The sequence below is a fragment of the Vanessa atalanta genome, chromosome W (genome assembly GCF_905147765.1).
Source record: "Vanessa atalanta chromosome W, ilVanAtal1.2, whole genome shotgun sequence".
Classification (NCBI taxonomy): Eukaryota; Metazoa; Arthropoda; class Insecta; order Lepidoptera; family Nymphalidae; genus Vanessa; species Vanessa atalanta.
Window position 1 is genome coordinate 2,291,518 of NC_061901.1, and position 26,442 is coordinate 2,317,959.

A 26,442-nucleotide genomic window follows, 5' to 3' on the forward strand; every position below is an offset into this window, starting at 1 on the left:
CATGACTAAGCTGCCATAGACACGTACAAGGCTGACGTCTGGTTTCTTACCAGTCCACAGTTCGAATGGGGTGCAATGCTGAAGACCCGCAGCTGGGGATCTATTCTTGAGATATACTGCAGTTTGAACTGCCTCTGCCCACAATGTTTTTTCAAACTTGGCATCAAATAAGAGACACTTAGCTTTTTCAACTACTGACCTATTATACCTCTCACAAAGCCCATTCTGTTGGGGTGTGTATGGGTTGGTCTTCTGATGTATAATTCCAGTCTGCTTCAAGTAATTTTCCATTTGTGCTGAACAGAATTCTCCACCATTGTCTGTTCTTAAAATCTTTATTTAAGTAGATTTCTGGTTCTCCACCAAGTTCTTAAATTGCTTGAAATAAGAGAAAGTCTCATCTTTAGATTTCAGAAAATACACAAATCCCATTCGACTGTAATCATCGACCAATAGAAGAAAATATCTAGTCTGTCCGAGCGACTTGTTCTCCATAGGCCCGCAGAGGTCAGCATGTACTATATTCAGAATATTATCACTGCGTGATGAACTAATGGGGAAGGGTAGTTTGGTTTGCTTTCCCTCGCAGCACACTGTACAATTTGCTCTGCTTATTTCTGCCTTATCTTGGAATAATAAGCCTTCAACTGCTCCATCTCTCATAATCTTAAGGTCATTACTGTTTATGTGGCCGAGCCGTCTGTGCCATGTCCAACTAGAAGTCACTGCAGATGCTGCTAACAGTTGTTCTGACTTCACAATGTTCAACTTATACACACCATTGGTTAGGTTAGCTTCTCCAATGCATTCGTTCTGTTAATTATAAATGCAGCATAAATTTTCTTTGAAAATCACTCTGTTGCCACTATTTATTATCTTACTCACGGATAGAAGGTTTGTGGTAAGGTTATGTATGCATAAAACATTGTTGACGTTTATCTTGTGTTCCTTATTTCGAACTTTTGTGGTAATTTCTATGTCACCGGAACATATAATTGGCACGGTTTCCTTATTAGCCACCACTATATCACGAGTCTCAAGGTTATATGAAACATTCTTCAGCAAACTTTTGCTCGACTGCGAAATCATATGAGTACTAGCACCCGAGTCGACATACCAATCTTTGTCACTGAATTCACCCGTCAGGAACATTGCACTAAATGCATTTACTTGTTTATCTTTTTCCATTTCTGGGGAACGACACTGATTTTTGAAATGTCCGAGTTGCTTGCATTTGTAGCACCGAATATTTTTCACCGGTTTTCCGTCACTTGAATGGCTGATATTTTTGTTTGACGTTAACGCTTGTGTGCGTTTCCCGCCATTCCGTTGATGTTTGAATGAACCTTTTGAAAAAAATGCACCTTCGGTTTTATTTTCGATATCTGCACTCATATCTAACAGCTTGGTCTTTATTGCATCTGCACTTATTTTTATGCCGGAGTGCTCAATGGCCATTATCATGGGCGCGAACTTGTCGGGTAATCCGGCTAATAAAAGTGAACCAACCCACTCGTCATTAATCTCGAAACCTGTACCTTTTAGCTTTTGAGCCGTATCCACAACCTGGGTAACGTACGCAGTCATTGATTCCGAACTGTCTAGGCGGATGGAAATCAAAGTTCTGAGTAGGCTGATGCAACGCGTGAATCCGGAATCGTCAAATAACGACTTTAACTTTACCCACAAGTTATGCACGGTGGTTTCATTCTTGATGTGAACGTAGAGTGATGGGTCGATAGTCATCACCATCTTTGCTTTAGCCTTCCGATCATCTTGCTCACTGAGAGTAGCACTGTTCGCGAGGTCGATACCTTCGAGAATCAAAAAGTTTTCGACGGCGAATGCCCAATCGTCGTAATTATCTCTTCCCTTTAGCTTCGGGACGTTCAACGAATAATTTCCTGCCATTGTAACTGCACTATTATAAAGACTTTTTAATTAATTTGGACTGGGCCCATAACCTAATAAAACTCGAGTATGATTCGTAACGGACTGACGCTTTATTTGAATTCAGGGAAAGGTTTTACACTTAAGTTCACAGGTGGCGCTGGTTGTATATAGACAATATTTTGGTACCATAGATAAAATATACAATATTTTTTACAGGGCTGTCCCACTTCGAATTCTGGGGGGGACATAGATGCATTTTCGATTTTTCACGACGACCATACCGCGAGCATAACGGACACAGGCACGATGACAGGACAAGTTGACATGGTGGTGGAAGTGGGCGCCCCGATGGCGCACACCAAAACCAACGATCCAGGCGCACCCAAGGTACCCGTCGTCCGGCTAGAACGACTCTCTCTCGAGTCGGTCTCATCGGTTGGCAACGAACGGAGAAAAGGGGAGAAGCGGCGCGGACAACGCGGACCGTCTCCGACACCTGCCGAGGCCGGGGCTGGAACCGGCCGAATCGAGGTCTGGGCGGAGACGCTAAACCTGATGTATCGGTGGTCGGATAGCGTCTCGACGTCCTCCGGAACGTTCCAGTCGTGGACGGTGCGCGCGAGAGCGGGGCTAGCGAACGTGAGGTCCACTATTGACCCACCCCGCTGCCGCACGCACGTCTGCACCGAACCTCGATTCAGGAGGAGCAGGCCCTGCTCGACCACTAACTCGCCCCGCGCGTCCGTAGACGGGGAACCCCAAGCCGTAGACTTGGCGTTGAAGTCCCCCAGGACGAGCACGGGACGAGGGCGGCTACGACAGACGACCGTGCCCAACTCCAGGGTGATACTCTTGTGCCGTGTGCACATAGGTATTTAATTTTGTAACACTATATTTTTGTAATAAGATAGTCGTGCTCGATGTTGTAACTTCTCTGTACAGCCAGTCATACTGTAGTAAACCCAATAAAGAGACGTAAAAATTGGATTCGTAGTTTGTTCTGCACCTCTTATAATATTTAATTAAATTATAAAAAATACCTACAGTAAAGGTATATTTGGTGACCCCGACACAAGAACCTACATAATGACGAGCGCCAACAGTTCAGGAGCAGCAGCGCAAAATGACTCCTCCGGTTTAGCATCGATAACAGTTTCGTCGAGGATTCCGGAGTTCTGGTGTGATAAACCCAGATTATGGTTTGTACAAACTGATGCAATACTTGGACCGCAGACACTGAGAGATGAAGCAAAATACAATTTGGTTGTTGCTAAATTAGGCGAGGAGGTGATTCAAAAAGTAAGTGACATTTTATTAAAACCGCCCGAGACTAAGAAATTTGAAGCTCTAAAATCACGCTTATTGCAAGTATATGAAGAATCTGAAATTCGGCAATTTCAAAAATTACTCAGCGAGATGGAATTGAGAGATCAAAAACCGTCTCAATTACTTCGAAAAATGAAGGATTTGGCGAGAGATAAAATTCCAGACGAAACCCTATCTATTATGTGGCAAGGACACCTTCCTGCCTCAGTGCGAGCTGTCTTAGCGGCTACAGATGTAAAGAATTTAGAAAATCTGGCCGCTATCGCTGACAAGATAATAGAGACGTCAAGGCCACAAGAAATTTCGGAAATAAGGGCTAATACTTCAAGTTCTAATGACACAGCTTTAATTTTGGCCGAAATAGCTAAATTAAATCTGCGGATAAATTATTTAGAAACACAAAAACCTACATTTAGAAATCGCATACAAAACTTTCGGTGCGCACGCTCTCGGTCTACATCGCGACGGCGTAATATGAGCCGGCGCACGCCCGATAGTGCGGATTGGCTTTGTTCGTATCATTATCGCTACCGGAATAGAGCAACGAAATGTATGGAGCCGTGTGCTTGGAAAAAGATCAATCAGGAAAACTAAATATGGTGCAATCGGAGGCGGAGATTGGCACCATTTTGACCTCTAAACGCCTATGTGTTATGGACAAAAACAGTGGTTACAATTTTTTAGTGGACACTGGTGCGAATATTTCAGTTATACCAGCGACTAAGAGACCTTATCGTAGTAACAGTTGTAGTGAGTACAGACTGTACGCAGCTAATGGAAACCGAAATAAAAACATATGGTATAAAAACTCTTATTTTAGATTTAAATTTACGGCGACCCTACCGTTGGACTTTCGTTATAGCAGAAGTAAATCAACCAATTTTAGGCGCAGACTTTGTAAGCCACCATAAATTAGTAGTAGACGTATTCAGGAATCGATCAAGGATCGATAACAACAATAAACCCTAACCATCCGTATAGTGACTTATTAGCATTATATCCCGATATTACTAAGCCAATGTGTTTCAAAGATACTCCACGCCACTCTGTAGTCCTTTACATAGAAACAAACGGGCCGCCTGTGTTCGCGCGCCCGCGTCCTTTACCACGGGATAAATTTGAAAAGGTAAAGGCTGAATTCCAAAGGATGCAAGACATGGGCATATGTAGACCAACCAAGAGTAACTGGTCTTCTCCACTTCATGTAGTAGTCAAGAAAAATGGAGAATTACGACCGTGCGGAGACTATCGGCGTTTAAACTTTATTACTAAGCCGGACAGATATCCGATTCCTCATATACAGCATTGTGCATACTTATTAGCTAATAAAAACATATATCGAAACGCAGTCGGGACCGAAATACCCTTCGGCCATGCATCCCATCGCGCTGCGAGGCCACTTGGGATTCGGTGATTTTTTATCTTATAGGTGTCCTTCCTCTGGGGCCGGGCGGTTAAGCCAAGCCCCCCGACGGCGGCATTGAATCATGCCTCCGTCCGCTGTTCGGCCAACCCGACTCAGCGGACCCGCCGAAAAGGTTTGCTCCCCCGTAAATGAGGAGACAAACGAATAAATGAATCCCGCTTAGATGCGCCTACAACCAAGCGGGTGTGGTCGCGTCTCGACCCCTCTACAATAGTAGGAAAGAAATGAGTAAATAATATACAACGAAACAAAATGAGACGAACAAAACAAAACAAAGCAAACAGAACAAAAGAACGTAAATGAAAAACAAAATAAATGAAATCAAAGAAACCAAATAAAACAAGAAGACATAATAAATCAACAAAAGAAAAAAACTCCTAACCCTACTTTGTCACGAAGCCGCTCCACAGTCCACTCTGTTAACAGAGATGTACCGGGAGCGACCCTTGACCCGCCGCGTCAGTCTTAGCCGTGGCCGGCGAGCAAGCTCAAGCCGGCCCCGTTGCCCAGGGTACGCCACGAGGAGGCGATTGACATGTACCCCAACCTAACCTAACCTAACCTAACCGAACCATATCGATACATGTAACAATGGCGGCCAGTCCTGATCCTACATTGCTGCAATGGTTGGTAACTACAAACGACGTTAAACAATTATGGGCAGCTCAACCGACTTTTTTGATCTCACAGGCGGTCTACACCCTTGCGGGTGTTATAACTTTGATACACGCATTCAGCAAGGGTGGGCGGTGGCCTTATTTTTGGCTCGGGACCGTACTGCATGGAATTTATGCGGACAATTTCTGGCATTTTGTTCTTCCCCAATATGACAACTTCTGGCATTCGCAGGCGCCTATCGTGTTCCTCGGTGCTCGTTTGCCCTTACACATCATTCTGTTATATCCAGCATTCATTTATCATGCCGCATATGCAGTGCATAAACTGAATTTACCAAGGTATGCGCAACCGTTTGCCGTGGGCTTGATAACAGTGTTAATTGATATTCCATATGATATAGTAGCTGTTAAATTCGTACATTGGACATGGCACGACACGGACCCGAATATCTTCGATCGTCACTATTGGGTGCCTTGGAATTCCTATTATTTCCATTGCACATTTGCATCTAGTTTCTACTTCTTCTTCGACTCGAGTAGAAGGTGGCTGGCGCCTCGAGTGGCGCAATGGTCATCCGCTACAAAAGGAGTCGAATGGAAGTCTTTGTTGATAGCGACACTATTGGGCATGCCTGGTGGTGTTCTATTGTTTATTCCTATTTATCATTCACTTCATGACGTGTACAAAATACACTGAAGTTACTTTCTCTCTATTATTCTCTATTTATTTCATCATCGTCGTGTTAGGCCTTCTTAGTGACCGTGAGAAGAATAAAGACAAGCTAACGAAGATCGATTATGTATTGATATTACAACTTGCCGTTCACTATGTAATTTATTGGGTGTTTGTGGTGTTTTTCAACCCTGAGAAGGAATGGTCTACAGGCTTACACGAGCCGGTCGGCCCTTGTAATGAAGAAGCTTTGTTAACGTCACCCTTTGGATAGTCTTTGTACAAGTTTTGTGTGTTGTATATTTTTTTCCTCGTCGATGTTGGCAGGCCTGCCTGGAGAATCCAGCCAGGCCTTGACGATTGAGGCCTCCAGGAGAGCCTCCCTATCCAGCCGTTTATTGCCCAACGCGGACCGTCTCCGACACCGGCCGAGGCCGCTGGAACCGGCCGAATCGAGGTCTGGGCGGAGACGCTAAACCTGATGTATCGGTGGTCGGATAGCGTCTCGACGTCCTTCAGAACGTTCTAGTCGTGGACGGTGCGCGCGAAAGCGGGGCTAGCGAACGTGAGGTCCACTATTGACCCACCCCGCTGCCGCACGCACGTCTGCACCGAACCTCGATTCAGGAGGAGCAGGCCCTGCTCGACCACTAACTCGCCCCGCGCGTCCGTAGACGGGGAACCCCAAGCCGTAGACTTGGCGTTGAAGTCCCCCAGGACGAGCACGGGACGAGGGCGGCTACGACAGACGACTGTGCCCAACTCCAGGGTGATACTCTCAAGATCTGCGAGAGAAAGGCTGGGGGTGAAATATACCCCCACGACCACTATATCACCCCAGACTGCCGCGACATAGCCCCGCCCTCGGGTGATGGCCTCGAAGGGAAGGATCTCCGAATGAGCGCCACCGAGCGGTTATTGTCACACACACAGTGGGAAAGGAAACGCAGTCGGGACCGAAATACCCTTCGGCCATGCATCCCATCGCGCTGCGAGGCCACTTGGGATTGGGTGGTTTTTTATCTTAGAGGTGTCCTTCCTCTGGGGCCGGGCGGTTAAGCCAAGCCCACCGACGGCGGCATTGAATCATGCCTCCGTCCGCTGTTCGGCCAACCCGACTCAGCGGACCCGCCGAAAAGGTTTGCTCCCCCGTAAATGAGGAGACAAACGAATAAATGAATCCCGCTTAGATGCGCCTGCAACCAAGCGGGTGTGGTCGCGTCTCGACCCCTCTACAATAGTAGGAAAGAAATAAGTAAAAAAAAAATATACAACACACAAAACTTGTACAAAGACTGTCCAAAGGGTGACGTTAACAAAGCCACTTCATTACAAGGGCCGACCGGCTCGTGTAAGCCTGTAGACCATTCCTTCTCAGGGTTGAAAAACACCACAAACACCCAATAAATTACATAGTGAACGGCAAGTTGTAATATCAATACATAATCGATCTTCGTTAGCTTGTCTTTATTCTTCTCACGGTCACTAAGAAGGCCTAACACGACGATGACGAAATAAATAGAGAATAATAGAGAGAAAGTAACTTCAGAGTGTATTTTGTACACGTCATGAAGTGAATGATAAATAGGAATAAACAATAGAACACCACCAGGCATGCCCAATCGTGTCGCTATCAACAAAGACTTCCATTCGACTCCTTTTGTAGCGGATGACCATTGCGCCACTCGAGGCGCCAGCCACCTTCTACTCGAGTCGAAGAAGAAGTAGAAACTAGATGCAAATGTGCAATGGAAATAATAGGAATTCCAAGGCACCCAATAGTGACGATCGAAGATATTCGGGTCCGTGTCGTGCCATGTCCAATGTACGAATTTAACAGCTACTATATCATATGGAATATCAATTAACACTGTTATCAAGCCCACGGCAAACGGTTGCGCATACCTTGGTAAATTCAGTTTATGCACTGCATATGCGGCATGATAAATGAATGCTGGATATAACAGAATGATGTGTAAGGGCAGACGAGCACCGAGGAACACGATAGGCGCCTGCGAATGCCAGAAGTTGTCATATTGGGGAAGAACAAAATGCCAGAAATTGTCCGCATAAATTCCATGCAGTACGGTCCCGAGCCAAAAATAAGGCCACCGCCCACCCTTGCTGAATGCGTGTATCAAAGTTATAACACCCGCAAGGGTGTAGACCGCCTGTGAGATCAAAAAAGTCGGTTGAGCTGCCCATAATTGTTTAACGTCGTTTGTAGTTACCAACCATTGCAGCAATGTAGGATCAGGACTGGCCGCCATTGTTACATGTATCGATATGGTTAGGTTAGGTTAGGTTAGGTTAGGTTAGGTTAGGTTAGGTTAGGTTAGGTTTTGTGGGGCCCTCTGCTCTGCATCCGTTGACATTTCAATCTCCCGGATCGGCCTATCCGTTCGAGAGTTATCGGTCGAAAACCGAAAAATTTCTCACTTTTTTTCATTATATTTTTCTGTTTTTTATTTTTAATTCGTTCATTTGTAATCTTATCTTGTTTTGCTCTTTGGCGCATTTGTAGGGCCCTCTGCCCTGCATCCATCGAGACATCTCACTCCCGGATCGGCGTCTCCGTTCCGGAGCTATTAATTTTTACAAACAGAATCTGTATCGATTATTCGCTATAAGAATCGGATCGCTCTTGAAAGTCTTCTTAAGCGATCCGAAACTCTAAATATTCGAAGTACATTTTTCAAAATTTTTTCTCCATTTCTTGTCGTAAAAATCTGAAAAAAATACCTCACTCAGTTCTCACTATTAAAATTATAATTCCACTTTTAACTTACTTATATCTCCCGTTTTTGTCTGTTTTTAAGCTATTTTTAAGTTTTTCGTTTATATCTTTTTTATTATTGTTTCGATCTTTTTTCCGTGTTCGGCGCGATTGTGGGGCCCTCTGCTCTGCATCCGTTGACATTTCAATCTCCCGGATCGGCCTATCCGTTCGAGAGTTATCGGTCGAAAACCGAAAAATTGTGACCTCCCACCCGCCCTGTAATATATATATAGAACAGGGAGGGAAAAATCAACAAAAAATTTTTTATCGGCTTATCCGATAGCCCGGGCTCTGAGGATCAATAATGATGCCTTAGAGCCACCCTGGCCCAAGTACTTCCTGCGGGACGCCGCTTTAATCTGCAGCCTCAAGCAGTTATATGGACTCCGATATGGAGACAGCGTCGGACGCCTCGGTCCGGTTCGTCGACCATGACGATTCCGACTCGGACTCCGACTCGGCGAGACTCACTGCCGACCGCCGCGGCAACTCAAAGAATGGGCTCAGCCAAGCTAGGGCTGTACTAAAAAAGAAAGAGGAGGAAGACAGGGAGCTCGCCTTCGAACGTACCCTGCGCAGCCGAGCCTTTAAAAAGGCGCCGGCTGCGGCGCCGGTGGTCCACGAGCCGACCCCCACAATAAACATCGCAGACCCAGCCGACTTAAGCGCCGAGGAGCTCTGCGCGGAGGCTGGCCGAAATGCGGCCCAGATACGAGAGGTCGCTCTTAAATCCTCCAACTTGAAAGGAGGGTTTATTAAAAAGCTAAAGGACGCAGCGACCTCTCTGGAGGGTGTGGTCGAGGCCCTCGCCTCTCGGACGGAGGCCGAGGAGAGCAGGAGGCTCCGGGCGGATAACAACCGCCTGCACAGGGAGGTTGAAAACCTCAAGGCGGAGCTAAAGGCCCACCGCCGTGAGTACGCGGAGATGCGTACCACGGTGGCAGCGGCGACCGAGGCGGCCAACACCCCGCGAGGCGCTCCTTCGATGGAGGAGCTCAAGGACTTCATCGTCAGGTCGATCGGCGATGAAGGACCAATTGGCGGGCCTGGAGGAGCGCCTCCCTGCGAGGATGCAGCGACCTCCCTCCGCGGCAGATAAACCGCAAGAGGTGACGCTGTCTCACGCGCCGGCGGACCGTCAGCCGGCGATACCGAAAAAGGCCAGGAAAACGGCCCCACCAGTGGCACAATCGCCGACCGCAGGCCCTCCATGTGCGACGGTAAGCGCCCCGGTTGCACCGGCGACGTCCCAGACACCACCGAACAAGGAAACGTCCTGGTCCACGGTGGTGAAGAAGGGCAGGAAGGGGAGCAAGACCACCCCTTCCGCCGACGCTACGGCCGCAAAGGCGCCGCCGAAGACGCCCCAGCCAGCCAAATCGAAGCTGGCCACCCCTCGCTCGGCTGCAATCGTTCTCACGTTGCAGCCGGAAGCAGTAGGAAAGGGCGTCACCTACGCGCTGGTCCTGGAGAGAGCGGAGCAAAGTGTCAAGCTCCAGGACCTAGGAATCAGCGGTGGGCTGAAGGTGCGACGCACGGCGACCGGAGCCAGGGCTCTCGAGCTGCCGAAAGCCCAAGCGGAGCAGGCCGATAGGTTGGCGGCGAAGCTCCGCACAGTTCTCGACGGGGTCGCTGACGTAGTGCGCCCGGTCAAGAAGGCCGACCTGAAGGTGACGGGGCTCGACGACTCCGTCACCTTGGAGAAACTGGCCGCGGCGATCGCGCACGCCGGTGACTGCTCCTCCGAGGCGGTGAAGTGCGGAGTGATGCAGCGCGGACCCGGCTATATGGGGATGGTCCGCGTCACCTGCCCCCTCACGGCAGCGAAGAAGCTGGCCGCTGCCGGTCGCCTCCTCGTCGGGTGGAGCTCGGCCAAGGTGGCCGTCGTGGAGCAGCGCCCTATGCGCTGCTACAAGTGTATGGGCCTTGGCCATACACGGGCGCTCTGCCCGTCGAAGGCGGAGAGGGGAGGCCTGTGCTACCGCTGTGGCTCGGACGGCCACAAGTCAGCGGAATGCACGGCCAAGATGCGCTGCGCGGTCTGCGCGGAGGCTGGCAAGCCTTCAGGGCACCTGATGGGGGCCAGGGATTGCAACCCCCCCATCACGAAGGGTAAAACGGTCCAAGGAACCAGGACCGCCCCGCGCGAGGAAAGCCGCCAGGCTACGGAGGAAGCTCAGAAGAATCAAGTATGCCAGCACACCTGAGCTTCCTACAATCGAACGTGAACCACTCCGCCGGAGCGCAGGACCTTCTGCTGCAGTCCATGGCGGAGTGGCAGGTAGACCTGGCGGTGGCCTGCGAGCCCTACTTCGTCCCTCCCCTACCTCACTGGCTGGGGGACTCGGACGACACCGTGGCGGTTCTCACGAGGAGCGGAACGGGCCCCCCCCTCTCACTCATCGAGAGGGGCTCGGGCTACGTAGTGGTGGGGTGGGGGGAGTACGTCGTCGTCGGTACGTACTTCTCCCCTAACCGCAGCCTGGCTGAGTTCGAGACTTATCTCGGCTTAGTCAGAGCTGCGGTGGCCAGGCAGTCGCCGAAACCGATACTAGTTCTCGGCGACTTAAACGCAAAGTCGCGTGCCTGGGGCAACCCCGCCACGAACCCGCGAGGGAGGGCCGTCCAGGTGTGGGCCCTGCTCTCCGACCTGTCCCTTCTCAACAGGGGGCAGGTTCACACCTGCGTGCGACATCAGGGGGGTTCCGTGGTGGACGTTTCGTTCGCCACCCCTGTCGTTGCACGCAGAGTGGTCGACTGGAGAGTGGAGGAGGAGGTGGAGACTCTATCGGATCACCGGTACATCCGATTCGAGATCTCCACCTCTCGCAGGCCGGCGGAACCCCAGAGGGTGCCGACTACGCTGCCGAGGTGGTCTCTCGGCCAGGTCGATCGAGAGCTGGTCAAGGAGGCCGCCATCGTGCAGCGGTGGGGTTCCGCGGGGAGGACGGAGGGCGCCAGCGCAGAGGAGCTGGCGGGCCGCATGCGCAGTTCGCTCAAGGAGGTCTGCGATGCGGCCATGCCTCGGACCCGGCGCAGGGTTCCGCGCCGGCACGTCTATTGGTGGTCGCCCGAAATCGCCGACCTTCGGGCGACGTGCTGCCGGGCGCGGAGGGCCTACGTCCGCTGTCGAAGGCGCAACGGCCTCGACACGGACCTGGAGGGACAGATGCTGGACGCCTATCGCCAGTTGAAAAAAGATCTGCAGCTGGCGATAAGCAAGGCCAAGGAGAAGGCCAGGGAGGAGCTTCTGGCGGGTCTCAATCGAGACCCGTGGGGGCGCCCGTACCGCGGCGTACGCGGAAAGTTCCGCACTCAAGGCGCCCCCGTCACTGAGACACTGCCGCCGGAACTCCTCCTGCGCCTGGTCGGGGAACTCTTTCCCCATCCAGGCGAGCATGTCCCTCCGCAGATGGCCCCCCGCTCCGTGATCGAAGACGCAGTGGCTCCACCACTGATCACGGAGCGGGAGATGGAGATGGCCCTCGGCCGTTTGAGGGCCAAGAACACGGCGCCGGGTCCGGACGGGGTTCCAGGGCGTGTTCTGTGCGACGCCCTGGAATTCCTGGGTGCAAGGCTTCGGGAGCTGTTCGACGAGTGCCTGTGCAGCGGGCAGTTTCCGAAGCCTTGGAAGGAAGGAAAGTTGGTCCTGTTGCCGAAGGAAGGTCGGCCGATGGATTCCCCTTCGGCATACAGGCCAATAGTGCTGCTGAACGAGACGGGCAAACTCTTCGAGAAGGTCCTCGCAGCCCGTCTCGTTCAGCACCTCGAGGAGGTCGGTCCGGGTCTCTCAGAGGCTCAGTACGGGTTCAGGGCGGGCCGGTCGACGGTCGACGCCCTGGACGCCCTGAAGACTCGGACGACGGAAGCGGTGGCCCGGGGGCAAGTCATCCTGGCGGTGTCGCTCGACGTGGCGAACGCCTTCAACAGTCTCCCTTTCGAGACGATACGGGAGGCACTCCGATACCATGGGGTGCCGACCTATCTCAGGAGGCTGCTGGAGGCGTACCTCCAGGACAGGGAGGTCCTCTGGGCGGGGGTCGATGGGAGGCTGGTCCGGCGTCGGGTAGGCTGCAGCGTTCCACAGGGGTCGGTTCTCGGCCCAATCCTGTGGAACGTCGGTTTCGACTGGCTCCTGCGAGCTCCCGTCCTTCCCGGGATGGGGGTGTTGTGCTACGCTGACGACACCCTCGTCACGGCGACTGGGCGGGACTTTCGGGAGGCGGCACGCCTCGCCGAGGTCGGAACGGCTCTCACCGTGGACCGTATGGGAATGCTGGGCTTGAGGGTCTCCATATCCAAAACGGAGGCCCTCCTGTTCCACGGTCCACGGCAAGGACCCCCACGAGGGGCGAGTATCACCGTCCGGGGGACGGTGATCAAGGTGCAGGCCCAGATGAAGTATCTGGGCCTCATCCTGGACGGTCGATGGAGCTTCGGGCAGCATTTTGTCCATCTCGGCCCGAGGCTCATCAACGCCGCCGCCGCTCTCGGCCGCCTCCTTCCGAATGTGGGGGGGCCGGGATCGCTATGCCGGCGTCTATATTCCGGCGTAGTGAAGTCGATGGCGCTGTACGGTGCCCCGATCTGGGTCGACGCCCTCACCGCTGACAACCGGGCCCTGCTGCGTAAGCCGCAGAGGGTCATAGCGGTGAGAGGCATCAGAGGGTACCGTACGGTGTCGTGGGCTGCGGCGACACTTCTCGCGGGCGATTCGCCATGGGAGCTCCAGGCGGAGGTGCTCGCGGAAGTGTACCGGTTCCGGGTCGAGGCGAGGAACCGCGGCGACCGTCCAGGGTCGGCGGAGGTTGGGCGGATCAGGGCTCTAGCCCAGCGAGCCCTGATCGCCCGATGGCAGGAGGATCTGGGGTCACCCACGGCGGGCCTGGCGACAGTGGAGGCGATCCGGCCCCACTTGAGTCGCTGGGTCGAGAGGAAGAAGGGCACACTCACCTTCAGCATGACGCAGGTACTTACCGGGCACGGATGCTTCGGTAAGTACCTGCACGGGATAGCGCGGCGGGAGGTGTCACCCTCCTGCCACGAGTGTGGTGCGCCAGTCGACACGGCGCACCACACCCTGAGTGAGTGTGCTGCGTGGGGGCCCCAGAGGCACACCCTTGCGGCGACTATGGGCGGAGACCTCTCGCTGCCGAGCATCGTCAACGAAATGCTCGGTATTGAGACGTGTTGGTCGGAGATGCGCTCCTTCTGCGAAAACGTGATGTCGCAGAAGGAAGCCGCGGAGCGGGAGCGGGAAGAGGATGCCGCTGCAGACCCGCTCCGCCAAAGACGACCGGGGAGGAGGAAGAAGCGCTACGCGCACCTTCTCCCCCCGCCTTAATAGGCGTCGCAGGGACTAGGGGGGGTCTCAGTACCCCGAGAACCCCCTCTAGGTGTTGGAGGCCCGCATAGGCGGGCCGACCGTCAGGACGTCACGGTAGCATGCGCAAGCGATCCCGTGGCGCCCGCCGAAAGACGGAGAGGGTACCGCTGGTTTTTTAGTGGGTAAACCCGGCGTACCTGGGCGCACTCGGCGTCCAGGGCTCCGGGGAGTCCCACACACCCCTCCACCTTCCATCACGTGGGGGAAGCGCGTAACGTGTTTTTCCAGCGAGAAAAAAAAAAAAAAAGTTAGGTTAGGTTAGGTTAGGTTAGGTTAAGTTGGGATGAGGTACATGTCAGTCGCCTCCTCGTGGCGTACCCTGGGCAACGGGGCCGGCTCGAGTTTACTCTCCGGCCACGGCTAAGACTGACGCGGCGGTTAGGCCACGGGTCGCTCCCGGCCCTTCTCTGATCACCAGAGTGGACTGTGTGCGCGGCCTCGTGGCAAATGAGGGTGTTGTATATTTGTAAATATCTAGTCGTAGTTGTTATACATATTTCATGTTTATTTTGTTATTTGTTAATTAGGTGTATATAAATTTGTAAATTTCTTTTGTTGTTTTGAGGAAGAAAACCTCGATAAAAAATCACCCCGAATCCCAAGTGGCCTCGCAGCGCGATGGGATGCATGGCCGAAGGGTATTTCGGTCCCGACTGCGTTTCCTTTCCTACCCTTCCACATCCTTATTCCTTCCTCCACCTATCCTTCCTTCTTCCTGCCGGCAGCCCCGGCACAATTTTTTAAAATGAATGCAACTAAAGGTAAAACTACCCCAGGAGTGTGCCAATCCCTCACCGATCCGCTTCACGGATCGGGCTGTCCCACTTCGAATTCTGGGGGGGACAAAGATGCATTTTCGATTTTTCACGACGACCATACCGCGAGCATAACGGACACAGGCACGATGACAGGACAAGTTTGACATTTGGACGTAAGGCGGGCGCAGACGTACCTTTGATGCCCCAGTGCACCGAGTACGAGGAGAGGGTGACATCAAAAAAATTTTTGGAGACAACTAAATTTGAATTTTAAGAGTTTCTTTATTCTAAGTTATTTTTATTATAGTTACTTTAAAACGGGAGATATAGGTAAGTAAAAGGTGGAATAATAATTTTAATAGTGAGAACTGAATGAGGTATTTTTTTCAGATTTTTACAACAAGAAATGGAGAAAAAATTTTGAAAAATGTACTTCGAATATTTAGAGTTTCGGATCGCTTAAGAAGACTTTCAAGAGCGATCCGATTCTTATAGCGAATAATCGATACAGATTCTGTTTATAAAAATTAATAGCTCCGGAACGGAGACGCCGATCCGGGAGTGAGATGTCTCGATGGATGCAGGGCAGAGGGCCCTACAAATGCGCCAAAGAGCCAAACAAGATAAGATTACAAATGAACGAATTAAAAATAAAAAACAGAAAAATATAATGAAAAAAGGTGAAAAATTTTTCGGTTTTCGACCGATAACTCTCGAACGGATAGGCCGATCCGGGAGATTGAAATGTCAACGGATGCAGAGCAGAGGGCCCCACAATCGCGCCGAACACGGAAAAAAGATCGAAACAATAATAAAAAAGATATCAACGGAAAACTTAAAAATAGCTTAAAAACAGACAAAAACGGGAGATATAGGTAAGTAAAAAGTGGAATAATAATTTTAATAGTGAGAACTGAATGAGGTATTTTTTTCAGATTTTTACAACAAGAAATGGAGAAAAAATTTTGAAAAATGTACTTCGAATATTTAGAGTTTCGGATCGCTTAAGAAGACTTTCAAGAGCGATCCGATTCTTATAGCGAATAATCGATACAGATTCTGTTTATAAAAATTAATAGCTCCGGAACGGAGACGCCGATCCGGGAGTGAGATGTCTCGATGGATGCAGGGCAGAGGGCCCTACAAATGCGCCAAAGAGCAAAACAAGATAAGATTACAAATGAACGAATTAAAAATAAAAAACAGAAAAATATAATGAAAAAAGGTGAAAAAATTTTCGGTTTTCGACCGATAACTCTCGAACGGATAGGGCGATCCGGGAGATTGAAATGTCAACGGATGCAGAGCAGAGGGCCCCACAATCGCGCCGAACACGGAAAAAAGATCGAAACAATAATAAAAAAGATATAAACGAAAAACTTAAAAATAGCTTAAAAACAGACAAAAACGGGAGATATAGATAAGTAAAAGGTGGAATAATAATTTTAATAGTGAGAACTGAATGAGGTATTTTTTTCAGATTTTTACAACAAGAAATAGAGAAAAAATTTTGAAAAATGTACTTCGAATATTTAGAGTTTCGGATCGCTTAAGAAGACTTTCAAGAGCGATCCGATTCTTATAGCGAATAATCGATACAGATTCTGTTTATAAAAATTAATAGCTCCGGAACGGAGACGCCGATCCGGGAGTGAGATGTCTCGATGGATGCAGGGCAGAGGGCCCTACAAATGCGCCAAAGAGCAAAACAAGATAAGATTACAAATGAACGAATTAAAAATAAAAAACAGAAAAATATAATGAAAAAAGGTGAAAAATTTTTCGGTTTTCGACCGATAACTCTCGAACGGATAGGCCGATCCGGGAGATTGAAATGTCAACGGATGCAGAGCAGAGGGCCCCACAATCGCGCCGAACACGGAAAAAAGATCGAAACAATAATAAAAAAGATATAAACGAAAAACTTAAAAATAGCTTAAAAACAGACAAAAACGGGAGATATAGGTAAGTAAAAGGTGGAATAATAATTTTAATAGTGAGAACTGAATGAGGTATTCTTTTCAGATTTTTACAACAAGAAATAGAGAAAAAATTTTGAAAAATGTACTTCGAATATTTAGAGTTTCGGATCGCTTAAGAAGACTTTCAAGAGCGATCCGATTCTTATAGCGAATAATCGATACAGATTCTGTTTATAAAAATTAATAGCTCCGGAACGGAGACGCCGATCCGGGAGTGAGATGTCTCGATGGATGCAGGGCAGAGGGCCCTACAAATGCGCTAAAGAGCAAAACAAGATAAGATTACAAATGAACGAATTAAAAATAAAAAACAGAAAAATATAATGAAAAAAGGTGAAAAATTTTTCGGTTTTCGACCGATAACTCTCGAACGGATAGGCCGATCCGGGAGATTGAAATGTCAACGGATGCAGAGTAGAGGGCCCCACAATCGCGCCGAACACGGAAAAAAGATCGAATCAATAATAAAAAAGATATAAACGAAAAACTTAAAAATAGCTTAAAAACAGACAAAAACGGGAGATATAGATAAGTAAAAGGTGGAATAATAATTTTAATAGTGAGAACTGAATGAGGTATTTTTTTCAGATTTTTACAACAAGAAATAGAGAAAAAATTTTGAAAAATGTACTTCGAATATTTAGAGTTTCGGATCGCTTAAGAAGACTTTCAAGAGCGATCCGATTCTTATAGCGAATAATCGATACAGATTCTGTTTATAAAAATTAATAGCTCCGGAACGGAGACGCCGATCCGGGAGTGAGATGTCTCGATGGATGCAGGGCAGAGGGCCCTACAAATGCGCTAAAGAGCAAAACAAGATAAGATTACAAATGAACGAATTAAAAATAAAAAACAGAAAAATATAATGAAAAAAGGTGAAAATTTTTTCGGTTTTCGACCGATAACTCTCGAACGGATAGGCCGATCCGGGAGATTGAAATGTCAACGGATGCAGAGCAGAGGACCCCACAATCGCGCCGAACACGGATAAAAGATCGAAACAATAATAAAAAAGATATAAACGAAAAACTTAAAAATAGCTTAAAAACAGACAAAAACGGGAGATATAGGTAAGTAAAAGGTGGAATAATAATTTTAATAGTGAGAACTGAATGAGGTATTTTTTTCAGATTTTTACAACAAGAAATGGAGAAAAAATTTTGAAAAATGTACTTCCAACCTAACCTAACCTAACCTAACCATATCGATACATGTAACAATGGCGGCCAGTCCTGATCCTACATTGCTGCAATGGTTGGTAACTACAAACGACGTTAAACAATTATGGGCAGCTCAACCGACTTTTTTGATCTCACAGGCGGTCTACACCCTTGCGGGTGTTATAACTTTGATACACGCATTCAGCAAGGGTGGGCGGTGGCCTTATTTTTGGCTCGGGACCGTACTGCATGGAATTTATGCGGACAATTTCTGGCATTTTGTTCTTCCCCAATATGACAACTTCTGGCATTCGCAGGCGCCTATCGTGTTCCTCGGTGCTCGTCTGCCCTTACACATCATTCTGTTATATCCAGCATTCATTTATCATGCCGCATATGCAGTGCATAAACTGAATTTACCAAGGTATGCGCAACCGTTTGCCGTGGGCTTGATAACAGTGTTAATTGATATTCCATATGATATAGTAGCTGTTAAATTCGTACATTGGACATGGCACGACACGGACCCGAATATCTTCGATCGTCACTATTGGGTGCCTTGGAATTCCTATTATTTCCATTGCACATTTGCATCTAGTTTCTACTTCTTCTTCGACTCGAGTAGAAGGTGGCTGGCGCCTCGAGTGGCGCAATGGTCATCCGCTACAAAAGGAGTCGAATGGAAGTCTTTGTTGATAGCGACACTATTGGGCATGCCTGGTGGTGTTCTATTGTTTATTCCTATTTATCATTCACTTCATGACGTGTACAAAATACACTCTGAAGTTACTTTCTCTCTATTATTCTCTATTTATTTCGTCATCGTCGTGTTAGGCCTTCTTAGTGACCGTGAGAAGAATAAAGACAAGCTAACGAAGATCGATTATGTATTGATATTACAACTTGCCGTTCACTATGTAATTTATTGGGTGTTTGTGGTGTTTTTCAACCCTGAGAAGGAATGGTCTACAGGCTTACACGAGCCGGTCGGCCCTTGTAATGAAGTGGCTTTGTTAACGTCACCCTTTGGACAGTCTTTGTACAAGTTTTGTGTGTTGTATATTTTTTTTTTACTTATTTCTTTCCTACTATTGTAGAGGGGTCGAGACGCGACCACACCCGCTTGGTTGCAGGCGCATCTAAGCGGGATTCATTTATTCGTTTGTCTCCTCATTTACGGGGGAGCAAACCTTTTCGGCGGGTCCGCTGAGTCGGGTTGGCCGAACAGCGGACGGAGGCATGATTCAATGCCGCCGTCGGTGGGCTTGGCTTAACCGCCCGGCCCCAGAGGAAGGACACCTCTAAGATAAAAAACCACCCAATCCCAAGTGGCCTCGCAGCGTGATGGGATGCATGGCCGAAGGGTATTTCGGTCCCGACTGCGTTTCGATATATGTTTTTATTAGCTAATAAGTATGCACAATGCTGTATATGAGGAATCGGATATCTATCCGGCTTAGTAATAAAGTTTAAACGCCGATAGTCTCCGCACGGTCGTAATTCTCCATTTTTCTTGACTACTACATGAAGTGGAAAAGACCAGTTACTCTTGCTTGGTCTACATATGCCCATGTCTTGCATCCTTTGGAATTCAGCCTTTACCTTTTCAAATTTATCCGGTGGTAAAGGACGCGGGCGCGCGAACACAGGCGGCCCGTTTGTTTCTATGTAATGGACTACAGAGTGGCGTGGAGTATCTTTGAAACACATTGGCTTAGTAATATCGGGATATAATGCTAATAAGTCACTATACGGATGGTTAGAGTTTATTGTTGTTATCGATCCTTGACCATCTAATCTCACTGACGCTAACACAGATAAATTCGTCATTTCGTCTATTAGTTTCTTCCTGAATACGTCTACTACTAATTTATGGTGGCTTAAAACGTCTGCGCCTAAAATTGGTTGATTTACTTCTGCTATAACGAAAGTCCAACGGTAGGGTCGCCGTAAATTTAAATCTAAAATAAGAGTTTTTATACCATATGTTTTTATTTCGGTTTCCATTAGCTGCGTACAGTCTGTACTCACTACAACTGTTACTACGATAAGGTCTCTTAGTCGCTGGAATAACTGAAATATTCGCACCAGTGTCCACTAAAAAATTGTAACCACTGTTTTTGTCCATAACACATAGGCGTTTAGAAGTCAAAATGGTGCCAATCTCCGCCTCCGATTGCACCATATTTAGTTTTCCTGATTGATCTTTTTCCAAGCACACGGCATACATTTCGTTGCTCTATTCCGGTAGCGATAATGATACGAACAAAGCCAATCCGCACTATCGCGCGTGCGCCGGCTCATATTACGCCGTCGCGATGTAGACCGAGAGCGTGCGCGCCGAAAGTTGTGTATGCGATTTCTAAATGTAGGTTTTTGTGTTTCTAAATAATTTATCCGCAGATTTAATTTAGCTATTTCCGAAATTTCTTGTGGCCTTGACGTCTCTATTATCTTGTCAGCGATAGCGGCCAGATTTTCTAAATTCTTTACATCTGTAGCCGCTAAGACAGCTCGCACTGAGGCAGGAAGGTGTCCTTGCCACATAATAGATAGGGTTTCGTCTGGAATTTTATCTGATTAAAACTCATGTGTTTCGTACAACGGTTTATTGCAGACAAAGAAAAATCAAAAAATACATCGTCACTACGATACGGTGACCCGCGTAAAACCCAATCTACCCACTACTTTTTATATTAACGGGCGTCAACATGCCGCCTCCCAAGAACGCAGTTCTTAAGGAGCATATACATTAAACAAAATTTACACATTTTATTTTTACAATATTAACAATTTTTCCCTTTTACAACATTATTGTTTACATTTGATCATAATATCGTAGTAATTGCTCATTACATTTATCTTAACATTTTTTAATAAATAATTATAACTGACAATTTATGTATAATTTTACATTACAAACTTCATCACACATTGCTATGTAGCGTAATAACAAAGGGATAATTATTATCAACAATAATTTAAAATAACAATCAATAATAAAATAAATTAATGTATATGTTTACTGTATATAATTATAAAAAATATGATAAGATATAAATTCATAATGATATTAAATTAATTAATTTTATTAAAAAAAAATCCTAATTAAATACACATTCAATTCAATTTATTTATTGAATCAATCTATGTTATTAAACCAATAACAAAGAGATTTTTATTATGGAATGAAAATTCTATAGGTACATAAAATTAAATTAAATTATTGATTTCAATCATGACTTAGTAATGTTTGTTACATATTCAATACACATTCAATATAATTCCATTCGGATAACGTCAACAATCATTATAATTATGCAATTTAAAACTTAACAAAAAAATCATTGTTTTAATTGACAAAATGGACTGTATTGTGAAATATATGTAAAGAAGTTTTAGTGAAATTAGTCTGCAATCGGTAAAATTAATAATTTAGAAATTGCTCGTTTAATCAAATTACTTTTACACCGAATCGTTACCACTCTCGTTATGTTATCAGGGCCGGGATGCTTTGCTTCTATTCTACCATATAACCATTTTGCTGGAGGAAGATTGTCTTCTTTAACAAGTACAATGTCACCAATATTTGGTTCTGGTGATACTTTTGCCCATTTGTATCGCTGATTAAGTTGCGTAAGGTATTCTGATGACCATCGTCTCCAGAAATCCTGCACCATGCGTTGAGTCAATTGCCAACGTTTTAATGTACTAATAGTTGACATTTCAAAGTTGTAATCTGGAGGTATAACCAATGGACCACCCACTAAAAAATGTCCTGGTGTTAGTGGCATTTCCGATTCTGGGTCATCTACACTTTGACGTGCAATAGGTCTTGAGTTAAGGCATGCTTCAATTTGACATAGAACCGTAGTCAACTCTTCAAAGGTGAGCGTGGAATTACCGACGACTCTTTTTAAGTGGTATTTGGTTGACTTGATGCCCGCCTCCCATAATCCACCGAAATGAGGTGCATGTGGAGGAATAAATTGCCATGATGTTCCATTGTTAGATAAACTCTCTGATATATCGGGCATCAAATTGGAATTTTCTTTGGAGAATAAAGTTTTCAATTCCTTAGAAGCACCTACAAAATTGGTTCCATTATCACTCCAAACTTGACCACAGTGACCTCTTCTAGCTACGAATCGTTTAAATGCTGCTAAAAAACCTTGAGATGTAAAATCACTAACGACCTCAAGATGCACTGCACGCGTAGCCATACATACAAACACACAAACATATCCTTTGTGGGAATGGTGGCCACGGCCCTTGGTTGTTCTTATTTGTATGGGTCCTGCATAATCCACTCCACTAACAAAAAATGGACGACTAACAGAGATGCGTGCTGTAGGTAATTGACCCATAAATTGTTCATGAGTAGAAGCTCTAAAACGTGCACAAATGACACATTTCCTGTACTGTTCCTTGACTAAATTTTTTATACCAATAATCCAATATTTTCCTCTGAGGAAGTTGGTCATCATTTGTGGTCCTCCGTGTAATGTTTTTTCATGTGCATCTGCAACCATTAACTTCGTAAAATGACCACTTCTTGGTATGATAATTGGATGTTTGACCTCATCACTGACATTCGAATTGTCTATTCGACCCCGGACTCTCAATAATCCATCTTCATCTACAAATGGGGTAAGTGAATATAGTTTACTCTTTTTAGGCATTACTTTCATTTTATTAAAATATAAAATATCTTCGGCAAATTCCTGTAGTTGACATTGTTTTATACATGTTATTAATGCAACTTTTAATTCTTCACACGTTAGCAAATAAGTAAACTGAGGTCGAGGTTCCTTAGATTTCTTGAAATGTAAGAAGCGCCTACAATACGCAATTACTCGAATCATTCTTTTTAATCGCGAAAATCTTTCACAAAGTGATTGAAACGTTTCATTTATATTAATACAATAAGCTTTAATTTTCCTTTCTTCTAAATTAGTACCGACATCTGGTTTGTCATAATGTACAATATCATTACAAAGCCAGCTGGGTCCGTTCATCCATAAAACATTGTTTTGTAAGTCACTAGGAGTCATCCCACGTGACGCGATGTCTGCTGGGTTTTCGCCAGACTTAACATGTGACCATTGATTACTTTCAAGTGTTGTCAATATATCTGATACTCTATTCGCTACAAAAGTTTTCCATGGACTAGGGTGGCCACGCAGCCATGCCAGTACTATTGTCGAATCGGTCCACGCATGTATATTGGATGGTTCTACGTGTAGCATTGTTGCGACTTCTTTTAATAATTTTGTAAGTAACGTTGCACCACACAGCTCTAATCGAGGTATTGATATTTGCTTTATTGGTGCTACTTTTGTTTTGGAAGTGAACAAGTTTACATGAATTCGTCCGTCTTTATCGCGCACTCTTGCATAAACAACAGCAGCATAGGCTGCATTTGATGCGTCACTAAATCCATGCAATTCTAATTTTGAATTAGTTGATTGGAGTCCAATCCAACGCTTTATTTCGACTTCAGACAATTTTTTTAAACTCTTGCGATACTCTTCCCATTCCTTTTTCAACGAAGATGGTAACTCCTCGTCCCACGAGATACCTGACATCCACAATTTTTGGATTAAAATTTTTGCTGGTATAATACACGGCGAAATCCATCCAAGTGGATCATAAAGCTTAGATATATCCGAAATCACACGTCGTTTAGTAACTGGAATAATTTGTTCTTCTAGATGTACTGAATATACGAATTTATCTGTTGATCTATTCCAAGTCAGCCCTAAAACCTTTGTCATATGGTCGGTTATCATTTCCATAGATTCTTTACTTTTTTCATTTTTGCTCAAAATTTTCATAACTAATTTGCTATTACTTGACCATTTTTGTAGCTTAAAGCCGCCTCTCATCATCAAATTATTTAATTCCTTGTACAGAAATATTGCTTCATTAGACGTGTCACAAGTGGTCATAAGGTCATCGACGTAAAAATCCTCCAAAACTCTTTTAGCAGCTAAAGGAAATTGTGTACCTTCATCCAAAGCCAATTGCTGTAATGTTTTGACTGCTAGATAGGGAGCTGCGGATGTGCCAAAGGTAACGCGAAGAAGTCTGTAATCTTTTAAGTCATCCTCTGGATTTCTGCGCCAAACGAGTCTTTGATAGTCCACATCCTGTTGAGCTACTTTAACCATTCTGTACATCTTCACAATATCCGCGACAAGGCAAATTGGACCTAGGCGAAATTTCATAATTAAATGTCGTAGATCTGGTTGTAGACGTGGTCCTATCAGGAGATCGTCATTAAGCGAAATGCCATTCTCACCCTTACATGATGCATCAAAGACTACTCTCACTTTTGTTGTAGCCTTATCTTCACGAATCACTGCATGATGTGGCAAGTAAACAGCTTCTGTATTTTTATTAAATTTGATTTGTTCCATATGACCTAATTGCAAGTATTCTTCAATAGTGTCATCATATTGTTTTTTCAAATCTCTATTTCTGATTAATCTTTTTTCTTGTCCATAAAACCTGCGCACAGCTATTTCTCTTAAATTTCCATATTTTGATGCTGGGGTTTCTTTTGTAAAAGGCAATCTTACTATATATCGTCCTTTACAGTCTCTTTTTGTTGTGGTCGCAAACAAATCTTCACATTTTTGTTCCTCTGGTGTTAAGCGTTGATTTATTTTATCGGTAGGTTCTGCTTCTAGTTCCCAAAACTTCTTGAGAAGTTCATCATCGCTCATTTGTGTATGTAAATTCACAAATATACTGTGAGTGGTAGGTGAAATAACTTGACCTGACAGTACCCAACCCAAATTAGTCTTCTGTGCTATGGTGGTGCCATAAGGGCTACGAAGGAGACCTTCCTGTATTATTTTTCCATAGACATCACTCCCCAATAAAATATCGATTTTACCAGGAGTGTGGTAATTTGGATCTGCTAACTTCAAATTTTTAAGTTCAGGCCAGTTATTCATGACTATTGGTTTGATTGGTAAAAACGATGTTAATCTGCTCAAAACATGAGCACCCAATTCAATTACTGTTTCAGTGTCATGGATTGATGATATAGCTATATTGACTACAGCCTTTGAGGTCAACACACTAACATTACCACCCAATCCACACACCGAACTCTTTACAAAAGTTTTCTTGACTCCAAGTAACTGTACTGCTGATTCTGTTATAAATGAGGCCTGTGACCCCTGGTCGAGCAAAGCTCTCAGCAGTTGGTAGCTTCCATTTTTAGTTTGGACCCTGACTAATGCAGTAGCTAATAATACCTGAGTATATTTATCCTTGCTAGAATAACAATTAGTAACCATATTCAATGGTTGGTCAGTCTGCGGTTGATCATCACTAAAATGCATTGACTCAACAGCATGGTTAACAGGTACCGCAGACGCGATCGATCGATTTGGTTTTTGAGGATGAAGTAGTGTATGGTGTTTACGGTTACAGATCCGACATGAGGTACGTAAGAAACAAGATTTTACACTATGGTTAGACCCAAAACAATTAAAACAAAGCTTTTGCTTTTGCACAAAATCTATACGAGTCTTATAATCAGCATGATGAAATTTTTTACATTGAAACATTTTATGATTTTCCGAGCAAAACGGACATACGGTAGATGAAGCAGAAGAGACGTGATGTGCCTTAGGTTGATTATAATTATTTGATTTAAATCTACTTGTAGTAGGTTCCAAGAATTCCAATGCTCTAAAACGACTTATTAAAAATTCTTCGAATTGAGAAAAGGTAGGTAAATCATCGGTTAACTCATTTGATTTTATTTCCCATTGTTTGCGGGTATCACAATCTAACTTTTGACAAACTAAATAAATAAGTAACACATCCCATGAATCGGTACAGATACCAATATTAGACAATGCATTTAAACTATCTTTCGTTGTGTCTAAAAGGTTCTTTATACCATTGGCCGATTGCATGGTTAAATTATTTTGCGAAAATAAACGTTTAAAAATACAATTAGCTAAGAATCTTTTATTATTATATCGCTCTTGTAATTGTGACCAACACGTAATATAATTAGCATCAGTAATAGAAATATGTCGTAACAGCTGTTCGGCTTCTCCCGATAAATTAGTTTTTAAGTAATGCAATTTTTGAACATTATCTAATTGCTTATTATTATGAATAACTGATACAAATAAATCCCTAAACGTCGGCCATTCCGTGTACTTACCAGAAAAAACGGGTAGTTTAATATCCGGTAATTTTATAGGAATAGGATAACCGCCATTTTTAGCTATAGTCGATGATTCCGATTTTTCTGATAAGTTAACACTTTTAACTTTTAATAAATACTCTTTAAGTTCACATTTATATGCAGTATACTCTTCTTCAATTAACTCATACATATTCATACTAAAATAATCACAATTAAACTTAGATTCCTGGGTAGCTATGTCAATTATTTGCTTATGA

The 26,442-nt window shown here is 45.5% G+C and overlaps 4 protein-coding genes across 4 annotated transcripts; 3 read left to right on the plus strand and 1 right to left on the minus strand.

Moving 5' to 3' along the window:
- Window positions 1–6,460: 6,460 nt before the first annotated feature.
- Window positions 6,461–8,205, minus strand: LOC125075498. Its single transcript, XM_047687211.1, has 2 exons — window positions 7,215–8,205; window positions 6,461–6,720 (listed from the first exon to the last, which is right to left on the minus strand). The coding sequence occupies exons 1-2, from the start codon at window positions 8,203–8,205 to the stop codon at window positions 6,461–6,463; spliced, it is 1,251 nt and encodes a 416-aa protein (XP_047543167.1).
- Window positions 8,206–9,105: 900 nt separating this feature from the next.
- Window positions 9,106–10,830, plus strand: LOC125075499 (actin cytoskeleton-regulatory complex protein pan1-like). The gene is made up of 3 exons (XM_047687213.1): window positions 9,106–9,754; window positions 9,810–10,631; window positions 10,673–10,830. Exons 1-3 carry the CDS (start codon window positions 9,106–9,108, stop codon window positions 10,828–10,830), a joined length of 1,629 nt encoding a protein of 542 aa, XP_047543169.1.
- Window positions 10,831–10,905: 75 nt separating this feature from the next.
- LOC125075727 lies at window positions 10,906–11,427 on the plus strand (the record flags this gene model as incomplete). The annotated part of the gene is made up of 1 exon (XM_047687428.1): window positions 10,906–11,427. A coding segment is annotated over exon 1 (522 nt), but the record flags the coding sequence as incomplete, so codon positions are not given.
- A 6,635-nt stretch (window positions 11,428–18,062) lies between these two features.
- LOC125075500 lies at window positions 18,063–19,146 on the plus strand. The gene is made up of 2 exons (XM_047687214.1): window positions 18,063–19,042; window positions 19,137–19,146. Exons 1-2 carry the CDS (start codon window positions 18,063–18,065, stop codon window positions 19,144–19,146), a joined length of 990 nt encoding a protein of 329 aa, XP_047543170.1.
- Window positions 19,147–26,442: the final 7,296 nt, after the last annotated feature.

Coding starts and splice junctions, on each gene's coding strand:
- LOC125075498 (XM_047687211.1), bottom strand. CDS start 8,205: ATGGCGGCCAGTCCTGATCCTACATTGCTGCAATGGTTGGTAACTACA. Junction 6,721..7,214: donor ACAGTCTTTGTACAAGTTTT/GTGTGTTGTATA, acceptor TTTCTCTCGCAG/ATCTTGAGAGTATCACCCTG.
- LOC125075500 (XM_047687214.1), top strand. CDS start 18,063: ATGGCGGCCAGTCCTGATCCTACATTGCTGCAATGGTTGGTAACTACA.
- LOC125075499 (XM_047687213.1), top strand. CDS start 9,106: ATGGAGACAGCGTCGGACGCCTCGGTCCGGTTCGTCGACCATGACGAT. Junction 9,755..9,809: donor CGGCGATGAAGGACCAATTG/GCGGGCCTGGAG, acceptor CCTCCGCGGCAG/ATAAACCGCAAGAGGTGACG. Junction 10,632..10,672: donor CCCTATGCGCTGCTACAAGT/GTATGGGCCTTG, acceptor TGCCCGTCGAAG/GCGGAGAGGGGAGGCCTGTG.